General features: G+C 43.4%; 1 protein-coding gene across 1 annotated transcript in view; it reads right to left on the reverse strand.

Annotated features, from left to right (window-relative positions):
- LOC130113782 (AFG3-like protein 1) overlaps window positions 1-18714 on the reverse strand; it is a 42004-nt gene that overhangs the window by 18655 nt on the left and 4635 nt on the right. The window contains exons 2-9 of the mRNA XM_056281406.1: window positions 17635-17719; window positions 16972-17069; window positions 15076-15225; window positions 8779-8853; window positions 8488-8612; window positions 2375-2645; window positions 1915-2052; window positions 450-603 (exon numbers count right to left, since the gene is read on the reverse strand). Coding sequence (XP_056137381.1) covers window positions 450-603; window positions 1915-2052; window positions 2375-2645; window positions 8488-8612; window positions 8779-8853; window positions 15076-15225; window positions 16972-17069; window positions 17635-17719 — 1096 coding nt within the window. The remainder of the gene's footprint in view (window positions 1-449; window positions 604-1914; window positions 2053-2374; window positions 2646-8487; window positions 8613-8778; window positions 8854-15075; window positions 15226-16971; window positions 17070-17634; window positions 17720-18714) is intronic.

An 18714-nucleotide genomic window follows, 5' to 3' on the forward strand; every position in this document is an offset into this window, starting at 1 on the left:
AAAGGACTGTTTACCAAGAGCATGCTTTAAAACCCCCTAAAATTAACATATGAGCAATTAAAATCATTTATTTTTAATTTTATTTAAATCAGTCACCAGTACAGAAAGCTATAATTTTATCTAAGATTTAACTGCTGGTAGAACAGACTAACTTAGCTGCCACAGACAAAAGGTAACTAAAAGCAGTACAGCACTTTACTGCTTTAAATAAAGATAACAGTCTAAAGATAAAGATAACATTCTACTGAGCCAACAGAGATGTGTTTTAACAGAATAGGTCGGCAGGTTTTATCTGTGCAATAATACATTCAGAATTTAATTTCTTCTCAGAGGGACCCAAGAAAGGTCATCCTAAATCTACTGGGAAGGTCATCCTAAATCCACTGGAGACAATAACCCCAAGTGGGAGCCAACCCACAATCCATCTCCTATACCAGCATTCAACCTACCGTCCATCTCCACCAGCAGCTGGTTCAGCGTGTTCTCCTGTTCACTCTGACCTCCGAAGTTGCCCCCACCCCTCTTCCTTCCCACAGCATCAATCTCATCGATGAAGAGGATGCACGGGGCATTCTTCCTTGCCATGGCAAACATGTCCCTCACCTGAAAGGCGAGATACGTGGTAAATGAGATCAAAAGTCAAATTATACAGGGGAAAAAAATCACTTTCTGAAGCATCCCTAATTAATATTGTTGATTAGATATTTAAAAAAATTTCACACCTAGAATATAAGGGTAATTTGTTTGTAATTCGTTCTTCCCAAATCACCCTGTTTCCCTCTTGAAGACTGTTAAAGTCATGAGTCTTAAATCCGTTACTAAAGGAAAACTTGACAGTAGTTGTTAAAAGGTGCAGAGACCCTCCATATAGATTAAAAATTACACAGATTTCATACTACTCTGCAGGTCGCTCTACCTTAAGACTACTACTACTACTACTACTACTACTACTACTACTTTCGGGTGCTCCCGTTAGGGGTTGCCACAGCGGATTATCCGTTTTTATCTCTTTCTGTCCTCTGCATCTTCCTCTGTCCCACCTGCATGTCCTCTCTCACAACATCCATAAACCTCCTCTTTGTCCTTCCTCTCCCCTGGCAGCTCCATATTCAGCATCCTTCTCCCAATACACCCAGCATCTATCCTCCACACATGTCTAAACCATCTCAATCTTGCCTCTCTTGCTTTGTCTCCAAACCGTCCAACCTGAGCTATCCCTCTAATATACTCGTTCCTAATCCTGTCCTCCATCGTCACTCCCAATGAATATCTTAGGATCTTCAACTCTGCCACCTCCAACTCCACCTCCTGTCTTTTTGTCAGTGCCACTGCCTCCAAACCATATAACATAACTGGTCTCACAACCATCTCGTTAACCTTCCCTTTAACTCTTGCTGGTACCCTTCTGTCGCAAATCACTCCTGACACTCTTCTCCACCCACCTCACCCTGCCTGCACTCTCTTCTGCACTCCCCGTTACGTTGGACAGTTGACCCCAAGTATTTAAATTCATACGCCTTCGTCACCTCCACTTCTTGCATCCTCACCATTCCACTGTCCTCCCTCTCACTCACACATATGTATTGCGTCTTGCTCCTACTGACTTTCATTCCTCTTTTCTACCGTGCATACCTCCACCTCTCCAGGCTCTCCTCAACCTCAAACCTACACTCACTACAGATCACAATGTCATCCGCAAACTTCATAATCCAAGGCTGACTATGTTAATTGGTGAAGGACAAGTACTATGTCCTGTCTCTCTCATTTCTTCACAGGGAGACAGAAGTCAGGAGTCACTCCCTTGAGCTGGCGGGTATTCAATCTATTGGCAGATCCTTGCTGACTTGAAGAGTGGCTGGGGGGGTGGAACCCCAGCCCCCTTACCGCCTAACCTGCCAGGACTGGTGTACTTACCCTGGCAGGACCGACACCCACAAACATCTCCAGGAACTCGGAACCATTGACGGTGATGAAGGGAACATTGGCCTCCCCAGCTGTGGCCTTAGCCAGCAAAGTTTTCCCTGTCCCAGGAGGTCCAGACAAAACCGCTCCCTGGGGGCACACATGCACACCCACCCACACACACATTTTCGTTATAGTCATATAGCTTACACTTAAAATTAGACTTGCACAATGAGTGTAAAAATGGAAACACATACCACAGTACATACAGACACATACAGTACATGGACAATGAGAGCTCTGACAGACTAACATAGTACATACTGATAATCACATTAAGGTTTTAACACCTCACATTCCAATTAATTGAATGCTTGAGAAATTAAAATTGGATTATTAGTGTATATTCTCAGTGTCAATATTTTAATCTAAATTGGATGAATGTGGTTTGGGACACGCCTGGTTGCATTACCTTGGGGATCTTGGCTCCTAGGTCTTGGTACTGCTGAGGGTTTTTCAGAAAGTTAACAAACTCCAGAATCTCAAGCTTGGCTTCTTCACAGCCAGCTACATCCTTAAACTTCACATCAATGTTGTCCTTCATCATCTTGGCCGTCGACTCACCCATGCTGAACGGCCCTCCCCTACCGCCACCAGGGCCTCCCCCCATTGGTCCTCGCCGCAGGGTGAAGAGCAGGAAGCCGATAAGTAGTAAGGTGGGGATCATGCTCATTAAAAATGACCTGTCAAAAGGGAAATATTGACATCTTGACACCGTCATCATAACATCCAACCAGAGCAATATTGCATCCTGCATCCATACTAAACATCCAAGTCAATGCCCAGGTCTGCCTGTGTGTATGAGAGCACTATTCTTTTTTCCAGCACCCTGTTGCACTGGTCCGGTGCTGCTGCATAGGACGGTGCTGCTCTGGTGTGTTTGGTGAGGATGTTTTGCATGCAGTGCTGTTCCAGCAAGCTTAAATCCTAGTTACTCAGTGCTGTTCCAGAGATAGAAACGGATGATCTGCTGTGGCGACCCCAAATGGGAGCAGCAAAAAGCAGTTGTAGTAGTAGTAGTCAGTGCTGTTCCAGTATTTTTGCATTGTTTTGTTATCACAAAGTGTAACCGTTAAGTGTTTTCACAATACATTCTTTGGAGCATTGTGTACCTTGCCCACTCAGCACCTATTTCATGTTTATCGGTACTGCACGAGAGAGCCCTCCTCTGATGAGCTTGCTAAGGTTTCACCCATCTTTGTCCAGAAAAGTTTTTTTTTTTTAAATGCAGAGGTTTTCCTCACCTGAATTAAACTAGAACAAGCAAGGCAGCCATTTTGACGGTTTTGGATTTTCAAAGTTTAATAACTTTGCAGGGAAAAAAAAGATACAGACCTGCCGCTCCGTGAATTCTCCTAAAATTGCATATATTTGCATTAAAATTAGATTAATAGCACAAAAAAGGTTAAGATAAGATCTACCTAAAACGAACATGAGTGGTCAAAAAGACGGCTTGTAATTTGTGCGTCATTGTGCGCATCATGTCACTATTTACGACATATGTTGGTCACGTCATTTCCTTTGCGAAGTTCATTGCTCTGTCCTAGAAACACACTAGCGTTCCCCAGTGCAGAGTAATAGCTTATAATAAATAATAATAATAATATATTATAATATATATAATAATAATAATAATAATTTACAGTAATGGCTTATAATAATAATAATAATAATACTATATGTAATATACACTCACTGGCCACTTTATTAGGTACACCTTGCTAGTACCGGGTTGGACCCCCTTTTGCCTTCAGAACTGCCTTAATCCTTCATGGCACAGATTCAACAAGGTACTGGAAACATTCCTCAGAGAGTTTGGTCCATATTGACATGATAGCATCACGCAGTTGCTGCAGATTTGTCGGCTGCACGTCCATGATGCGAATCTCCCGGTCCACCACATCCCAAAGGTGCTCTATTGGATTGAGATCTGGTGACTGTGGAGGCCATTTGAGTACAGCGAACTCATTGTCATGTTCAAGAAACCAGTCTGAGATGATTCGAGCTTTATGACATGGCGCGTTATCCTGCTGGAAGTAGCCATCAGAAGACGGGAACACTGTGGTCATAAAGGGATGGACATGGTCAGCAACAATACTCAGGTAGGCTGTGGCGTTGACACGATGCTCAATTGGTACTAAGGGGCCCAAAGTGTGCCAAGAAAATATCCCCCACACCATTACACCACCACCACCATCCTGAACCGTTGATACAAGGCAGGATGGATCCATGCTTTCATGTTGTTGACGCCAAATTCTGACCCTACCATCCGAATGTCGCAGCAGAAATCGAGACTCATCAGACCAGGCAACGTTTTTCCAATCTTCTATTGTCCAATTTTGGTGAGCCTGTGCGAATTGTAGCCTCAGTTTCCTGTTCTTGGCTGACAGGAGTGGCACCCGGTGTGGTCTTCTGCTGCTGTAGCCCATCTGCCTCAAGGTTCGACGTGTTGTGCGTTCAGATATGCTCTTCTGCATACCTCGGTTGTAATGAGTGGTTATTTGAGTTACTGTTGCCTTTCTATCAGCTCGAACCAGTCTGGCCAATCTCCTCTGACCTCTGGCATCAACAAGGCATTTTTGCCCACAGAACTGCCGCTCACTGGATATTTTCTCTTTTTCGGACCATTCTCTGTAAACCCTAGAGATGGTTGTGCGTGAAAATCCCAGTAGATCAGCAGTTTCTGAAATACTCAGACCAGCCCGTCTGGCACCAACAACCATGCCACGTTCAAAGTCACTTGAATCACCTTTCTTCCCCATTCTGATGCTCGGTTTGAACTGCAGCAGATCGTCTTGACCATGTCTACATGCCTAAATGCATTGAGTTGCTGCCATGCGATTGGCTGATTAGAAATTTGCGTTAACGAGCAGTTGGACAGGTGTGCCTAATAAAGTGGCCGGTGAGTGTATATATATTATAATAATAATTATTATTATTATAGAGTAATAGCTTATAGTAATAATAGAGTAATAGTAAAAACTTGATTTTTGATTATTGCCAACATGTCTGGTTACAGACGCTGTTTCAGACGCACCATGACGACCACCGAGGCATTGCAATATCTACAGGCATTGGACATTTTAGATTGTTTGAAAAATAGTATTGCAGTTGTTAAAATGTTAATTTCTGTGTCAGTGTCAGTCGTTTCATAACAGACATATTAATGCATTGATATCTCAATTAGGTATTTATCTTGACAAACATGATCTTGACAAACTGTGGGCGGTCACTTTGACGGCCCATGGTCGTTCTAGTCGTTTGTAAGTTCCAGTCCTTGATGGGACTGTTTCAATGATTATTTACAGTTCTTTTTTTACATTTCTAGTTTTATAGGCCTTGTTACGTTTGTTGGATTAGCAATATGTGTTTTCCGTTTTGTTTTTCAGGTAATATTTTCACTTTTTCAATTTTGCTATTCGAGTTCGACCATGTCTCTCTGAAGTCTAAATTGTTTAAAAATAATATTATAGTTGTTAAAATGTTAATTTTGGTGCCAGTCGTTTCCTAACAGACGTACTAACATATGCAATGCATTAATATCTCAATTGGATATTTATCTTGACAGAATATAGTTTAAAAACTGACTGCCATTTTGACAGCCCATGGCCGTTTTAGGTAGGAGTGAAATCCCCATCGTTCTGGCGTTAAAGGTCTTAGGACTGAGGGTCTAGTGTTAAAGGTCTTAGGACTGAGGGTGCTGTCCATTGTCGTCTACTATATCGACCTGTTTTTCACGGTGTGAATGTCAAACCCTCTGAGACTGCAACTGTGACTTAGTACATACAAAAACTTGAAGTACATAATTCAACATTATCATTTATCGTCTTTCAGTGGTATTGTATCAGAATAAAATTCAGATATCATAATACAGAAATTAGTTGACTAATTTAATGATGACTAGAATCTATTACCTACAACTTCACACAAAATGAGGTCTGAAATATTTGAGGAAGTATTATTTAAAAAAAAAAAAGGTTTTTGGTTTGATATTATGATTTACATTACCAAACAGTTCAACGTAATGAACCTCTGATGGAGTCATAAATATGGTATTTTTGAATAAGTAAGTAGATATAGTGGTATACAGTGCATCCGGAAAGTATTCACACCCCTTCACTCTCCCCACATTTTATTATGTTACAGCCTTATTCCAAAATGGATTAAATTCCTTTTTTTCCTCATCAATCTACACACAATTCCCCATAATGACAAAGTGAAAAAGGTTTTGTAGACATTTTTGCAAATTGATTCAAAATAAAAAACTGAAATATTGCATGTACATAAGTATTCACACCCTTTGCTGTGACACTCAAAATTGAGCTCAGGTTCATCCTGTTTCCACTGATCATCCTTGAGATGTTTCTACATCTTGATTGGAGTTCACCTGTAGTAAATTCAATTGATCGGACATGATTTGGAAAGGCACACACCTGTCTATATAAGGTCCCACTGTTGACAGTGCATGTCAGAGCAGAAACCAAGCCATGAAGTCAAAGGAATTGTCTGTGGACCTCCAGACAGGATTGTATCGAGACACAGATCTGGGGAAGGGTACAAAAAAAAAAATTCTACAGCTTTGAAGGTCCCGAAGAGCACAGTGGTCTCCATCATTCGTAAATCGAAGAAGTTTGGATCCACCAGGACTCTTCCTAGAGCTGGCCGCCCAGCCAAACTGAGCAATCGGGGGAGAAGGGCCTTGGTCAGGGAGGTGACCAAGAACCCGATGATCACTCTAACAGAGCTCCAGCGTTCCTCTGTGGAGATGGGAGAACCTTCCAGAAGGACAACCATCTCTGCAGCACTCCACCAATCAGGCCCTTATGGTAGAGTGGCCAGACAGAAGCCTCTGCTCAGTAAAAGGCACATGACAGCCCGCTTGGAGTTTGCCAGAAAGCACCTAAAGGACTCTTAAGATTCTCTGGTCTGATGAAACCAAGATTGAACTCTTTGGCCTGAATGCCAAACGTCATGTCTGGAGGAAACCAGGCACCTCTCATCACCTTGCTAATACCATCCCTACAGTGAAGCATGGTGGTGGCAGCATCATGCTGTGGGGATGTTCTTCAGCGGCAGGAACTGGGAGACTAGTCAGGATCGAGGGAAAGATGAATGGAGCAAAGTACAGAGAGATCCTTGATGAAAACCTGCTCCAGAGCGCTCAGGACCTCAGACTGGGGTGAAGGTTTACCTTTCAACACGACAATGACCCTAAGCACACAGCCAAGATAACGAAGGAGTGGCTTCGGGACAAGTCTGTGAATGTCCTTGAGTGGCCCAGCCAGAGCCCAGACTTGAACCCCATTGAACATCTCTGGAAAGACCTGAAAATAGCTGTGCAGCGACACTCCCCATCTAACCTTAGAGAGCTCGAGAGGATCTGCAGAGAAGAATGGGAGAAATACCCCAAATATCGGTGTGCCAAGCTTGTAGCTTCATACCCAAGAAGACATGAGGCTGTAATCGCTGCCAAGGGTGCCTCAACCAAGTACTGAGTAAAGGGTGTGAATACTTATGTACATGCAATATTTCAGTTTTTTATTTTTAATAAATTTGCAAGAATTTCTACAAAACCTTTTCGCTTTGTCATTATGGGGTATTGTATGTAGACTGATGAGAAAAAAAAGGAATTTAATCCATTTTGGAATAATGCTGTAGCATAACAAAATGTGGGGAAAGTGAAGGGGTGTGAATACTTTCCGGATGCACTGTATATGGATAGTATGTAAAATTCTGTTATGATTGTCATGATAATAATATTTTCCATATCAGCCAGCACTTTGTCAGTATGATACAACAAAACTTTATGCTACTGAACTGTGATGGAGAGAGAGTGGTTTCCATGGTCACATGTCCTCTCACACAGAGCTGATAGTGAACTTTGTAAATTTTCTGACTGAATCCTGTGTGTGTGTGTGTGTGTGTGTGTGTGTGTGTGTGTGTGTGTGTGTGTGTGTGTGTGTGTGTGTGTGTGTGTGTGTGTGTGTGTGTGTGTGTACCCAGGGCTGTGACCAAAAATCTGTCAAGTGTGACTAAACATTTTCATTGGTCGCAGTGCATGTGAAATTTAGCAGGTCTTGTTTGTGTGTCTGTGTGTGTCGTTATTTTTTCCCACCAGCATTCTGCGAAGACATCCTAACCAACGCAGGCAACGAGTGCTAGCCAATCAGAGGCAGAGTTAGGGAAGGTCTTTGCGGAATGTGGGTGGGAAAAATAAGGCATGTGACCATGTCGCAGACCACGCCCTGTACTCCTTGAGCAACATCACAATCTTAAAACACACCAGTAATTCAAAATGAAGATAACTGCTGACCATTTTTTCATCAAGAAAAATGACGTGGTGCTCGTTACACCTGTTCCCATCCCTGAAAGGTTGCAATAATGTATTATAACACATTTTTGCAAAATGTTTCACCGTCCCTTTTGGCACAACTACATTTTGTACTGGTACACCTTAATGAAAAAGTTAGGCGAACCAGTGCAACCAGTGTAAAAATTTAGTCTGGAGCCCTGGTGTGTACCCACCCGTCGCTTTCAGTGCTGTAGACCACAGCAGCCCGGTGTGACGGTTCCAGGCCCAGTTCCATGTGGGCTGCCTCCAGGTTCCTCTCAAAGGTGTCCACACTGCCGATGTTGAACCAGACATAGCTCTTTGAGTGTGAGGACAAAGAGGTTTGAATATATTAATCTGACAACCCACTAAAGAAACTTCAAAACATCAACAATGTCACAGTACTTCAAGAAATTAAGTCTTGTGATTAACAAATGTTGCACTGACTTGACGTCCTATTATAACTAAGTGTATTTCTAACCCACCCCGTCTGAAGAGTCAGCTCCGGGGACCAGGATGACACGAACATACTGTTTATTTATAACTTCCAATCGGTCAACCTGGGGGGAAAAAATTAAAAACACAAATTTATATGTATATATTTACTCAAGTCAAGTCAATTTTATTTGTATAGCCCACTATCACAAGTTACAAATTTGCCTCAGTGGGCTTTATAGCAACACAACATCCGGTCCTTAGACCCTTGCATCAGATAAAGAACAACTCCCTAAAAAAACCTTTGACAGGGAGAAAAAATAGGAAGAAACCTCAGGGAGAGCAACAGAGTTGGGATCTCTCTCCCAAGACGGACAGATGTGCAATGGATGTTTCGTGTACATAATTTAAAGAATACAACATTTAAAGGACCACTTTGCCGATTTTCAACCTTAGCTGAATCTATACAAATTTGGGATATAGTGTGAAAAACGTCTACAGTTGTTGCCAATGTTCTCTGTGTCGTGTCTCTGGGACAAAGTTGAGAAATCTATTCTTCTTCCGACACCAGTGTCATAATTTGACACGTCTGTGAAGTAGTTGGTGACAAGGAAGAACTACGGGCAAGTTCAGCTTGGATTTCTAGTCTCCGCTACCAGGGCTGTGCTCTAGATGTCACTCGGAACCAAAACTTCCTTGTTCTCTTCGCCTTGTCTTGCAAACTAGCTATGTTTCCAACAGGGAAAATGGTGTCCCAAAATGTAAGCGCAGAGGATCTTATGGACGAGGATACATTTTACGGTGTTTTGGCTGACTCGGATATTCAACTGTATTTGTTGGAGCCAGAGTATTAAAACTGAAGAAATGCAACAGAGAGAGACCGAGGCTGATGCTGCATTAGCCGAGCTAGAGGATATGGCAGGCGGGGACCATCCAGATTCTGAGCTGCCGAGATCAAACAGTGACTGACGGTGCCTTTGCTCAAATTGCCCTCCAATGCCAACAGAAACTGAATCATTCTCCTGCAATGAATTTCAGCGTGGGTAGTTTTTTGTTGAATGCTGTCACCAATGACAACCCCAAGACAGCCTGTTACCTGGGTTACTATGCATCAAAGTTTTACCCCTCGCATGGCTAGAGGTGTGTTGAATGCTTTCTCCAGGATCCTGAAGACAAACTGGATGAGACAAAGACCAGCAGGGCCACGAGGGCAGATGACAACTGAGTGAGTATTTTATCACCAAACAATATGTTTTGGCCAACAAAGTAATAGCTATAGGCTAGTGTGTTGATACACGGCAACATTGATCGAGCGGATTTCTCAACAAGTTTGTACTGATTGCATGGTAATCTCTTGTTGCCCAGATAAATGTTATGGTATATTTTCCCATGTCTCACTAAATTTCCTGCTGGCTATCACATTCCTCTATCATATTCACCATAAAGTTGCCCAGTCTATCGTTACCCTTACTTATTTGTTGTCTTCACTTAGGTAACCTGCAATTACAATTAGAGCCCTGCACAGGCCAAAAACTCCAGCCCTAGCCCGGCCCTGGCCTGAGGTGTTCAAGCCCTAGCCCGGCCCCAGCCCGATAAAGTATAAAAATTTTCAGTCCGAGCCTGACTGATACCACTTTAAGCTCTCTGACTGCAGGTACATGTCAGTTGCATGCAAAATCATACCTGCTGGCACATGCAGAGGTCATTGACATCTTACTTTAGTGGCAAGATGCATTGCATTTTCTTCCTGTCCTCTGCATCTTCCTGTCATGCCAGCCACTTGCATGTCCACCCTGGCCACATCCATAAAATTCCTCTTTGGCTTTCCTCTTCCCTGGCAGCTCCATATTCAGCATCCTTCTCCCAATATACCCAGCATCTCTCCTCCACACATGTCCAAACCATCTCAATCTTGCCTCTCTTACTTTGTCTCCAAACCGTCTAACCTGAACTGTCCCTCTAATATAATCATTCCTAATATTTTCCTTCTTCATCACTCCCAATGAAAATCTTAGCATCTTCAACTCTGCCACCTCCAGTTCCTCATCCTGTCTTTTTGCCAGTGCCACTATCTCCAAACCATATAACATAGCTGGTCTCACAACCATCTTGTAAACCTTCCCTTTAACTCTTGCTGGTACCCTTCTGTCACAAATCACTCCTGACACTCTTCTCCACCCTGCCTGCAGTCTCTTTTTCACCTCTCTTCCGCACTCCCCGTTACTTTGAACAGTTGACCCCAAGTATCTAAACTCATATGCTTTCATCACCTCTACTCCTTGCATCCTCACCATTCCGCTGTCTTTCCCTCTCTTTCGTGGCATGAAACCATACTGCTGCTCGTTAATCATCACCTCCACTCTGAACCTAGCTTTCACTACTCTTCCCCATATCGTCATGCTGTGGCTGATCAATTTTATACCTCTGTAGGGGCGTCCGGGTAGCATTGCAATCTATTCCATTGTCTACCAACACGGGGATCGCTGGTTCGACTCCCCGTGTTACCTCCGGCTTGGTCGGGCGTCCCTGCGGACACAATTGGCCGTATCTATGGGTGGGAGGCCAGATGTGGGTGTGTGTCATGGTCACTGCACTGGCGCCTCCTCTGGTTGGTCGGGGCGCCTGTTTGGGGGGGATGGGGAACTGGGCGAATGGCATGGTCCTCCAATGCGCTGCATCCACCTGGTGAGGCTCCTCACTGTCACTGGGTGGGGGGAGGCGGCTGGTGAATCCACATGTATCAGAGGAGACATGTGGTGGTCTGCAGCCCTCCCCAGATCAGCAGAGGGGGTGGAGCGGCGACCAGGATGGCTCGGAGGAGTGGGGTAATTGGCCGGATACAATTGGGGAAAAAAACCAAAACTTCATACCTCTGTAGTTACTACAGGTCTGCACATCATCCTAATTCTGGAAAATCGGTACCAGTATGCTTCTTCTCCACTCCTCAGGCATCCTCTCACTTTCCAAGATTGTGTTAAACAATCTAGTTAAAAACTCCACTTCCATCCACTCTCCTAAACACCTCCATGCCTCTACAGGTATGTCATCTGGACCAACTGCCTTTCCACTCTTCATCCTCTTCATAGCTGCCCTCACTTCCTCCTTGCTAATCCACTGCACATCATCCAACTTTATCTCTCTCTCTCATTTTCTTCATTCATCAACCCCTCAAAGTACTCTTTCCACCTTCTCAACACACTCTCCTCACTTGTCAGCAAATTTCCATCTCTATCCTTGATCGCTCTTACCTGCTAAACATCTTTCCCAGCTCGGTTCCTTTGTCTAGCCAACCGGTACAAGTCCTTTTCTCCTTCCTTAGTGTCCAACCTCTCATACAACTCAACATACACCTTTTCCTTAGCCTTCGCCACCTTTCTTTGCTTTACGCCGCATCTCCTTGTATTCCTGTCTACTTTCTTCATCTCTCTGACTCTCCCACTTCTTTGTCAACCTCTTCCTCTGTATACTTTGCTGAACTTCCTCATTCTACGAACACGTCTCTTTGTCTTCTGTCCTCGATCCAGATGGCACACCAAGTACCTTCCTTGATTCCTATGATTGCAACTATTCTCCAATCTTCTGTCAACAGTACACATGGCCACTGTGTACGAATTAATGTTCATGGTAATTTGCATATCAAAACCAATTACTGGTTTCAATTGTGATGCAACTGTTTCAGTCGTTACGCAGCTGTGCTGTTTATAAGGTTGGGGATACCTGCAGTCAGCTGAGACTGACGAAGTCACTTACTACTACTACTTTTGGCTGCTCCCATTAGGAGTCGCCACAGTGGATCATCCATTTCCATCTCTTCCTGTCCTCTGCATCCTCCTCTGTCACACCAGCCACCTTAATGTCCTCCCTCACCACATCCATAAACCTCTTCTTTGGCCTTCTTTTTTTCCTCTTCCCTGGCAGCTCCATATTCAGCATCCTTCTCCCAAAAGATCCATCATCTCTCCTCCACACATGTCCAAACCATCTCAATCTTGCCTCTCTTGCTTTGTCTCCAAACCATCCAACCTCACTCCCAATGAAAAATCTTAGCATTTTCAACTCTGCCACCTCCAGCTCCGCCTTCGGTCTTTTTGTCAGTGCCACTGTCTCCAAACCATGTAACATAGTTGGTCTCACAACCATCTTGTAAACCTTCCCTTTAACTCTTGCTGGTACCCTTCTGTCGCAAATCACTCTTGACACTTTTCTCCACCCACTCCACCCTGCCTGCACTCTCTTCTTCACCTCTCTTCTGCACTCCCGTTACTTTGGACAGCTGACCCCAAGTATTTAGACTCTACTGTCCTCCCTCTCATTCACGCATATGACGAAGTCACTTTAGATGAGTGATAAAACATTTCTCCCATCAAACATTGTGCCCAGACGAACTGTTTCAACGTTCTGGGATATTTTAACAGATGTTCATCACATTTTACCAGTTAGGATATGAAGTAGTGACATCTCTTGACTTTGGTGTGGTATTACAGGAGTAGGCTGGTGAGGCTTGGAAAATCACATCCAGCACCCCGACAATCAGAACTGGCACCCCCCAGGGATGTGTGCTCTCCCCTCTACTCTTATCCCTCTACACAAATGACTGAACCTCAGGAGACCTGTCTGTTAAATTCCTGAAGTTTGCAGATGACACAAGATCATTGGCCTAAACCAGGATGGTGACAAGTCTGCATATAGACAGGAGGTTAAACAGTTGGCCCTCTGATGCAGCCATAACAACCTGGAGCTGAACATGCTCAAAACCAAACAGGACAGAGACAGACTACAACGGGCAGTTAAGTCTGCAGAACAAATCCTTGTTGCCAACCTGCCCTTCATTCAGGACTTATACACCTCCAGACTCGGGAAACGAGTTGTGACACCTTGGTCACAACCTGTTCCAACTCCTCCCCTCTGGTAGGCACTACAGAGCACTGTACACCAAAACAACAAGATATACAAAAACCAGCTTCTTTCCGCAGGTTGTCATTAAAATGAACATTTGACATTGTCAAATAAATCCAACCATTTTGTATATACTGTATTGTACATTGTAGATATACTGGTACACTCTGTCATGTCCATCTATCTCAGGCATGTATGTAAGTAACCTGCTAACAACTATGTCAGCATCTCTGATATATTCTCTGCACCATTGCACCTTATCACCTCTTATTTCACCTGTATAAGTCAGTCCTTGTGTATATATCTGAAGATTGTTGTGTTGTCGTGTTGCTATTCTAGTAAGTACACAGAAAGCCACAAAACCAGAGTCAAATACCATGTATGTGCAAACCTACATGGCTAATAAACTTGATTCTGATGTGTACCGTAAACCAACAAAAACTGATCAGTACTTAAGGTTTGACTTTCATCAGCCACCGAAGCAGTAACTAGGAGTCATCAGGACGCTGCACTACCGAGCTGACAGTTTCCCCAATGACACAGTGGCAAGGGAAGGGGAGAAATGCCACATTAAGTAGGCCCTGGTTAAGTGTGCTTATCCAAACTGGGCGTCTGTCAAAGCCAGGAAGATGCCCAAAGAGTGCAAAAGCTAATCGAAGAGAGGAGAGGGCCAACCACTGTCTAAAGTAAACCAGTGGCGATTTCATATGTGGCGGGAGGGTCGGAACAGACTCATATTTTCCAAACACCATACCTCACAAACAGAGCAACATAGTGTACAGTTAAGTGCCACGAGGATTGCCGTGACTTGTACATTGGGGAAACCAAACAGACTCTGGCAAAGCGGATGACACAACACAAAAGAACTACCTCATCAGGCCAGGACTCTGCAGTCTATATCCATATACAGGCCAGTGGCCACTCTTTCAAGGATAAGGATGTGCATATTCTTGATAGAGAGGAATGCTGGTTTGAACGGGAAATTAAAGAGGTTATCTATGTGAAGAGGGAACCACCATCCCTGAACTGAGGAGGGGGACCTGTCGCCATCTTACAACACTGCAACTGCAGCTATAACCCCAATCCTCTGAATTGTACACATGGCCATTGTAACTAATTAATGTTAACTGCATATGCATATGAAACCAATCGCCAGTTTCAGTCATTATGCATCTGTACTGTTTAGAAGGCCGGGGATACCTGCAGTCAGCTGAGATGAAGTCACTTAGATGAGTGATGAAACGTTTCTCCCACTAAACTTTGTGCCCAGATGAACTGATTCAACTTTCTGGAAACCATGATGCAAATTGTCTTATTTTTTACACATTATTTTATCTGTGCTGCCCCAGAGTCCAGAGCACCATTCTTTCCAAATCAGTTTGCCATTAGACTAAGCTGACATGGCTGCCTGTGTGTGATGGTTGGAGGTAGCATCCCAGCCAGCGTCTCACCATGTCTCTGCCCAGGTAGCGATTGACAAAGTCCTTCCAGGTGATCTCCCTGCCAGTGTCTCTGAAGTAGAGGAACAGCAGAACAGATAAGGCCCCTGCAGCCATAACAGCTGTATAACGGAAATCCTTCTCATCCCATGGAAAGTCACCCTACAGTCAAGAGAAGAAGAAGTTGTGAAGATGAACACTGGAAAACTAACGACTAAAGATATCAAGTCCAAAAGTGATTACAGACATGTCAAATTTTCATAAAGAGTGGTGCAATTTCTTCACTCAAAGTGGGAGGTGTTTCAGAGCATTTCCCCAACAAAGTATAATGTTGTTGTAGATCGTCTCTGAACTATACAACAGCCTACACCACCAGAGAAAACTTTTTCTATATCTAGACTAAACAGATATTTGTCAGCCATTTGTATCACCACTTCAACTTCACCAGCAAATTCACACCATGATGTCATCAGTACCACACAATTCTGGTGGACATACAAATTTTAATATGAGTAAACGCTTTTTTTTTCTTTTTTAAAAATTTATTTCTAGTTTTTCCCCTTATCCCACCCGATTAACCCAATGGCATATGGCCGGAACTCTTGTCGAATAACTCCCCTGGCTCACGTTTCCACAGGAAGGAGATAGGCGTAACACCAGCTTCCTTCAAACTCGTGTCGGCTGCTCTCGCTATTTTACACACTGAAGCCTCGCATGGATTGCATCACCTTCAAGCCGCGAAGGAGGCGTAGGGAGAATGCTTTCAGTTGCTTGGCTACAGGCGCCCGGGTGGGCCAGAGGGGTCACTGGAGAACGACGAGTCCCCGAACACTACACCGATCTACACCCACTATCCCTCGGGTAAGGGTGGCCTAATGAATGCCTTACCCCGTGGACGCACTGGCCGTGACCGGTTACGGCGAGTCTGGGATACGAACCTCCCAGCCACATGACGAGCGGATTGCAAGAACGGCAGTTTATTCCGCTCGGCCACCAGAGCGGCTGAGTAAACGCTTTTTAAAGAAGCAAACCATTTGAAGTAAAAAAACCTGAAGCAACTGGGTAGCCAGCAGTGGAAATTCAGGAGAAAAAGGCATTTCAGTTACTAGAATGTCAGGTGCTCAGTTCCTACACTTTGTGCTACATCTGGTGCTCACGGTTTCTACATCTGTACTGACATCTGTTACTACATCTAGTACGACATTTGGGGTGGGAATCTTTCGGAATCTCATGATTTGATTTTGATTCTTGGAGGTCACAATTCGATTCAAAAATCGATCTCGATGCAAACGGATTCCCGATTCAAAATTGATTCTAGATTTGGTACATAGGGGTGCTAATTTCAGGATCTACTCCAGTCCTCTGTCAGTTAAGAAAGGCGGTGTGGCAAATTATGGCATGAAAGCAGACTTAAGTGTGTTTAAGATTATGTAGTTTTTATATTTGAAAAAGTTATATCAATTGATTGCAATAATGTGAACACAAAGGCAAACCTAACCTTTCTCAGTAAAAAAAAAACGATGCGATGGTATGTGGTACTTTGTAAAATCCAAAATGTGCCCAAACGCTTGCCTTCAATCATGATGGAACTGGCTTAATTTGTTGCTGCTCCATTTTTAGAAAGACTACCAAGAGCTAATGGTAGCAGCACCTGACTAGCCACTGTCGTGTTTTCCGGAAGCCGGAACAGGTGTGCGGCAAGTCAACATTGCCAGCAGCGAGGAGGCTACTTAAGACTGACAAAAAAAAAAAGTTTTTAAAAATTGATTTTTGGAATTGTGAATCTATTCAGAATCGTAGAAGAGAAGAATCGCAATTCATATGTGAATCGATTTTTCCCCCCCACCCCGAAAGTACATGGTGCTAAGTCAGGTACTATAAGAGGAGTTTCGGTTCTCCTCAACTCACCTTCTGAATGCGGCTCCACCAGTCTTTTCCCCCTCCAGTGCCTCCTCTCTTCCCTCCTCCTGACCTCCCACCTCCACCGGACTCCTTACCTTTCCCATCTGTCAAGTCAGAGATTATTGGTTGGACAAACAAGAGGTTATAAAACTCAATGTGTACTTTTTCTCTTAAATCTCTCTTAAATCTTAAATATCAGACAGCTTCATTCTGGTGCTACTGCAGGTCATTGCACCAGAAACCACTTTCTTTGGCACACAAGGTAGCACAACTTGTCTATACGTTTTAGCAGAAAGTTTTTAAAAATTATTTACAAATACCCAGTATATATCATCTTCATTTCAATTATTAATAATACTAACAATATTTATGGCTAATAGTTATTCAAAACAGGTCATTTTGATCCAGGAGAACACACAATAATTGTGTTATGACAGTAGTTGTGTTATGAAAGTGTTATGATAGTAGTGTTGTGGTGGTGGGTGAACACTACAAATGAATATACCAATGGATAAACTATGATATCACTTAATAAAACCAATATAATGATCACTTGATCAATGACCTCTAGTTGGGATTAAAATGACTAGATGTATCATAAGTTACTCAGCATGCAGCCATCCAACAATCTGTAACTGGGTGTGATTCTAGACGTATGGCAGAGCCTACCTTTAGGATCAGCGGAATAAAAAACTCTTTGAGAGAAATAGGACCCATGGCAGGACAAGAACTTAGGTGGAGTCAGGGGGATATTCTGGAAAAGATAATGGAGAGAATGTTTTAAACAAAGATTTGGCGACATAAGCTTCAAGACAAACGCTGGTTGATTTTACCTGTGACTGGTAAGGCTGTTGACATTACCAGGTCCTTTGGCAGATGACCAGCCACTGTTAAATATGCCAGGTTTTTATCTACCATCTGACTGACTGGTGAAAACTGATGGTGAAATACAAGGTGTGCAAATCTCAGTGGCAGTTTCTGCCCTACAGAGATTCTACATTCACAGTGAAAAATGTGTCTGAAAACCACACATCCAAGGCTCTTATCTGCTGTGTATTACACAGTTTGAGCATGGAGCTGCTCCACTGATAAGAGCAAATACTTCGAAATCGTGGCATTCTCAACATCGGGCTTCCAGAGCTTTAGCCGGGAATGTTTTTTGATAAGCCCGAATCTTTATGACAGACACAATCATCACAAAATGTAAATAATTTAACCCCGACCACCCCCAACCCTTTCTGCTGCCTGTGTGTGGATTAGGGCTGTCAATGGATATTCCAAATTCGAATATACGTATAACCGAATTGTAAAAAAAAAATTAAAAAAAAGACATTTGAGTGTGAAAATTAATATTCATTTGTGGGAGAAAAAAAAGCACTACCAAGGTTGTCTGCCTCACGAATTCTCGCAAGGACCTTGGCCGCTGCACCGAACACGCTGAATGACGGACAGGAGTCACACATCACTTTCATTGGTTGAAAATTAAATTTAGGTCAACCTGAAACGAGTGAATAACCATGAAATAACAATAACCATGTGGTAAAGATGGCAGAGTTTACAACCCAACTCAGCCGCACAGAGAGTGGTTTTCATTCCAAACAATCTAAAAAGCCCCGTTTGAAAATAGTTTGGATTTTGGTCAGAAAACGTAAAAATTGTGGACCCTCGAGATAAAGTCGTATGCAAGCTATGTAAGCTACAGTTAGCCTGCCATTACACCACTAGTAACCTCCTGAGGGCATATCTCGA

Source organism: Lampris incognitus, chromosome 6 (genome assembly GCF_029633865.1).
Source record: "Lampris incognitus isolate fLamInc1 chromosome 6, fLamInc1.hap2, whole genome shotgun sequence".
NCBI lineage: Eukaryota > Metazoa > Chordata > Actinopteri > Lampriformes > Lampridae > Lampris > Lampris incognitus.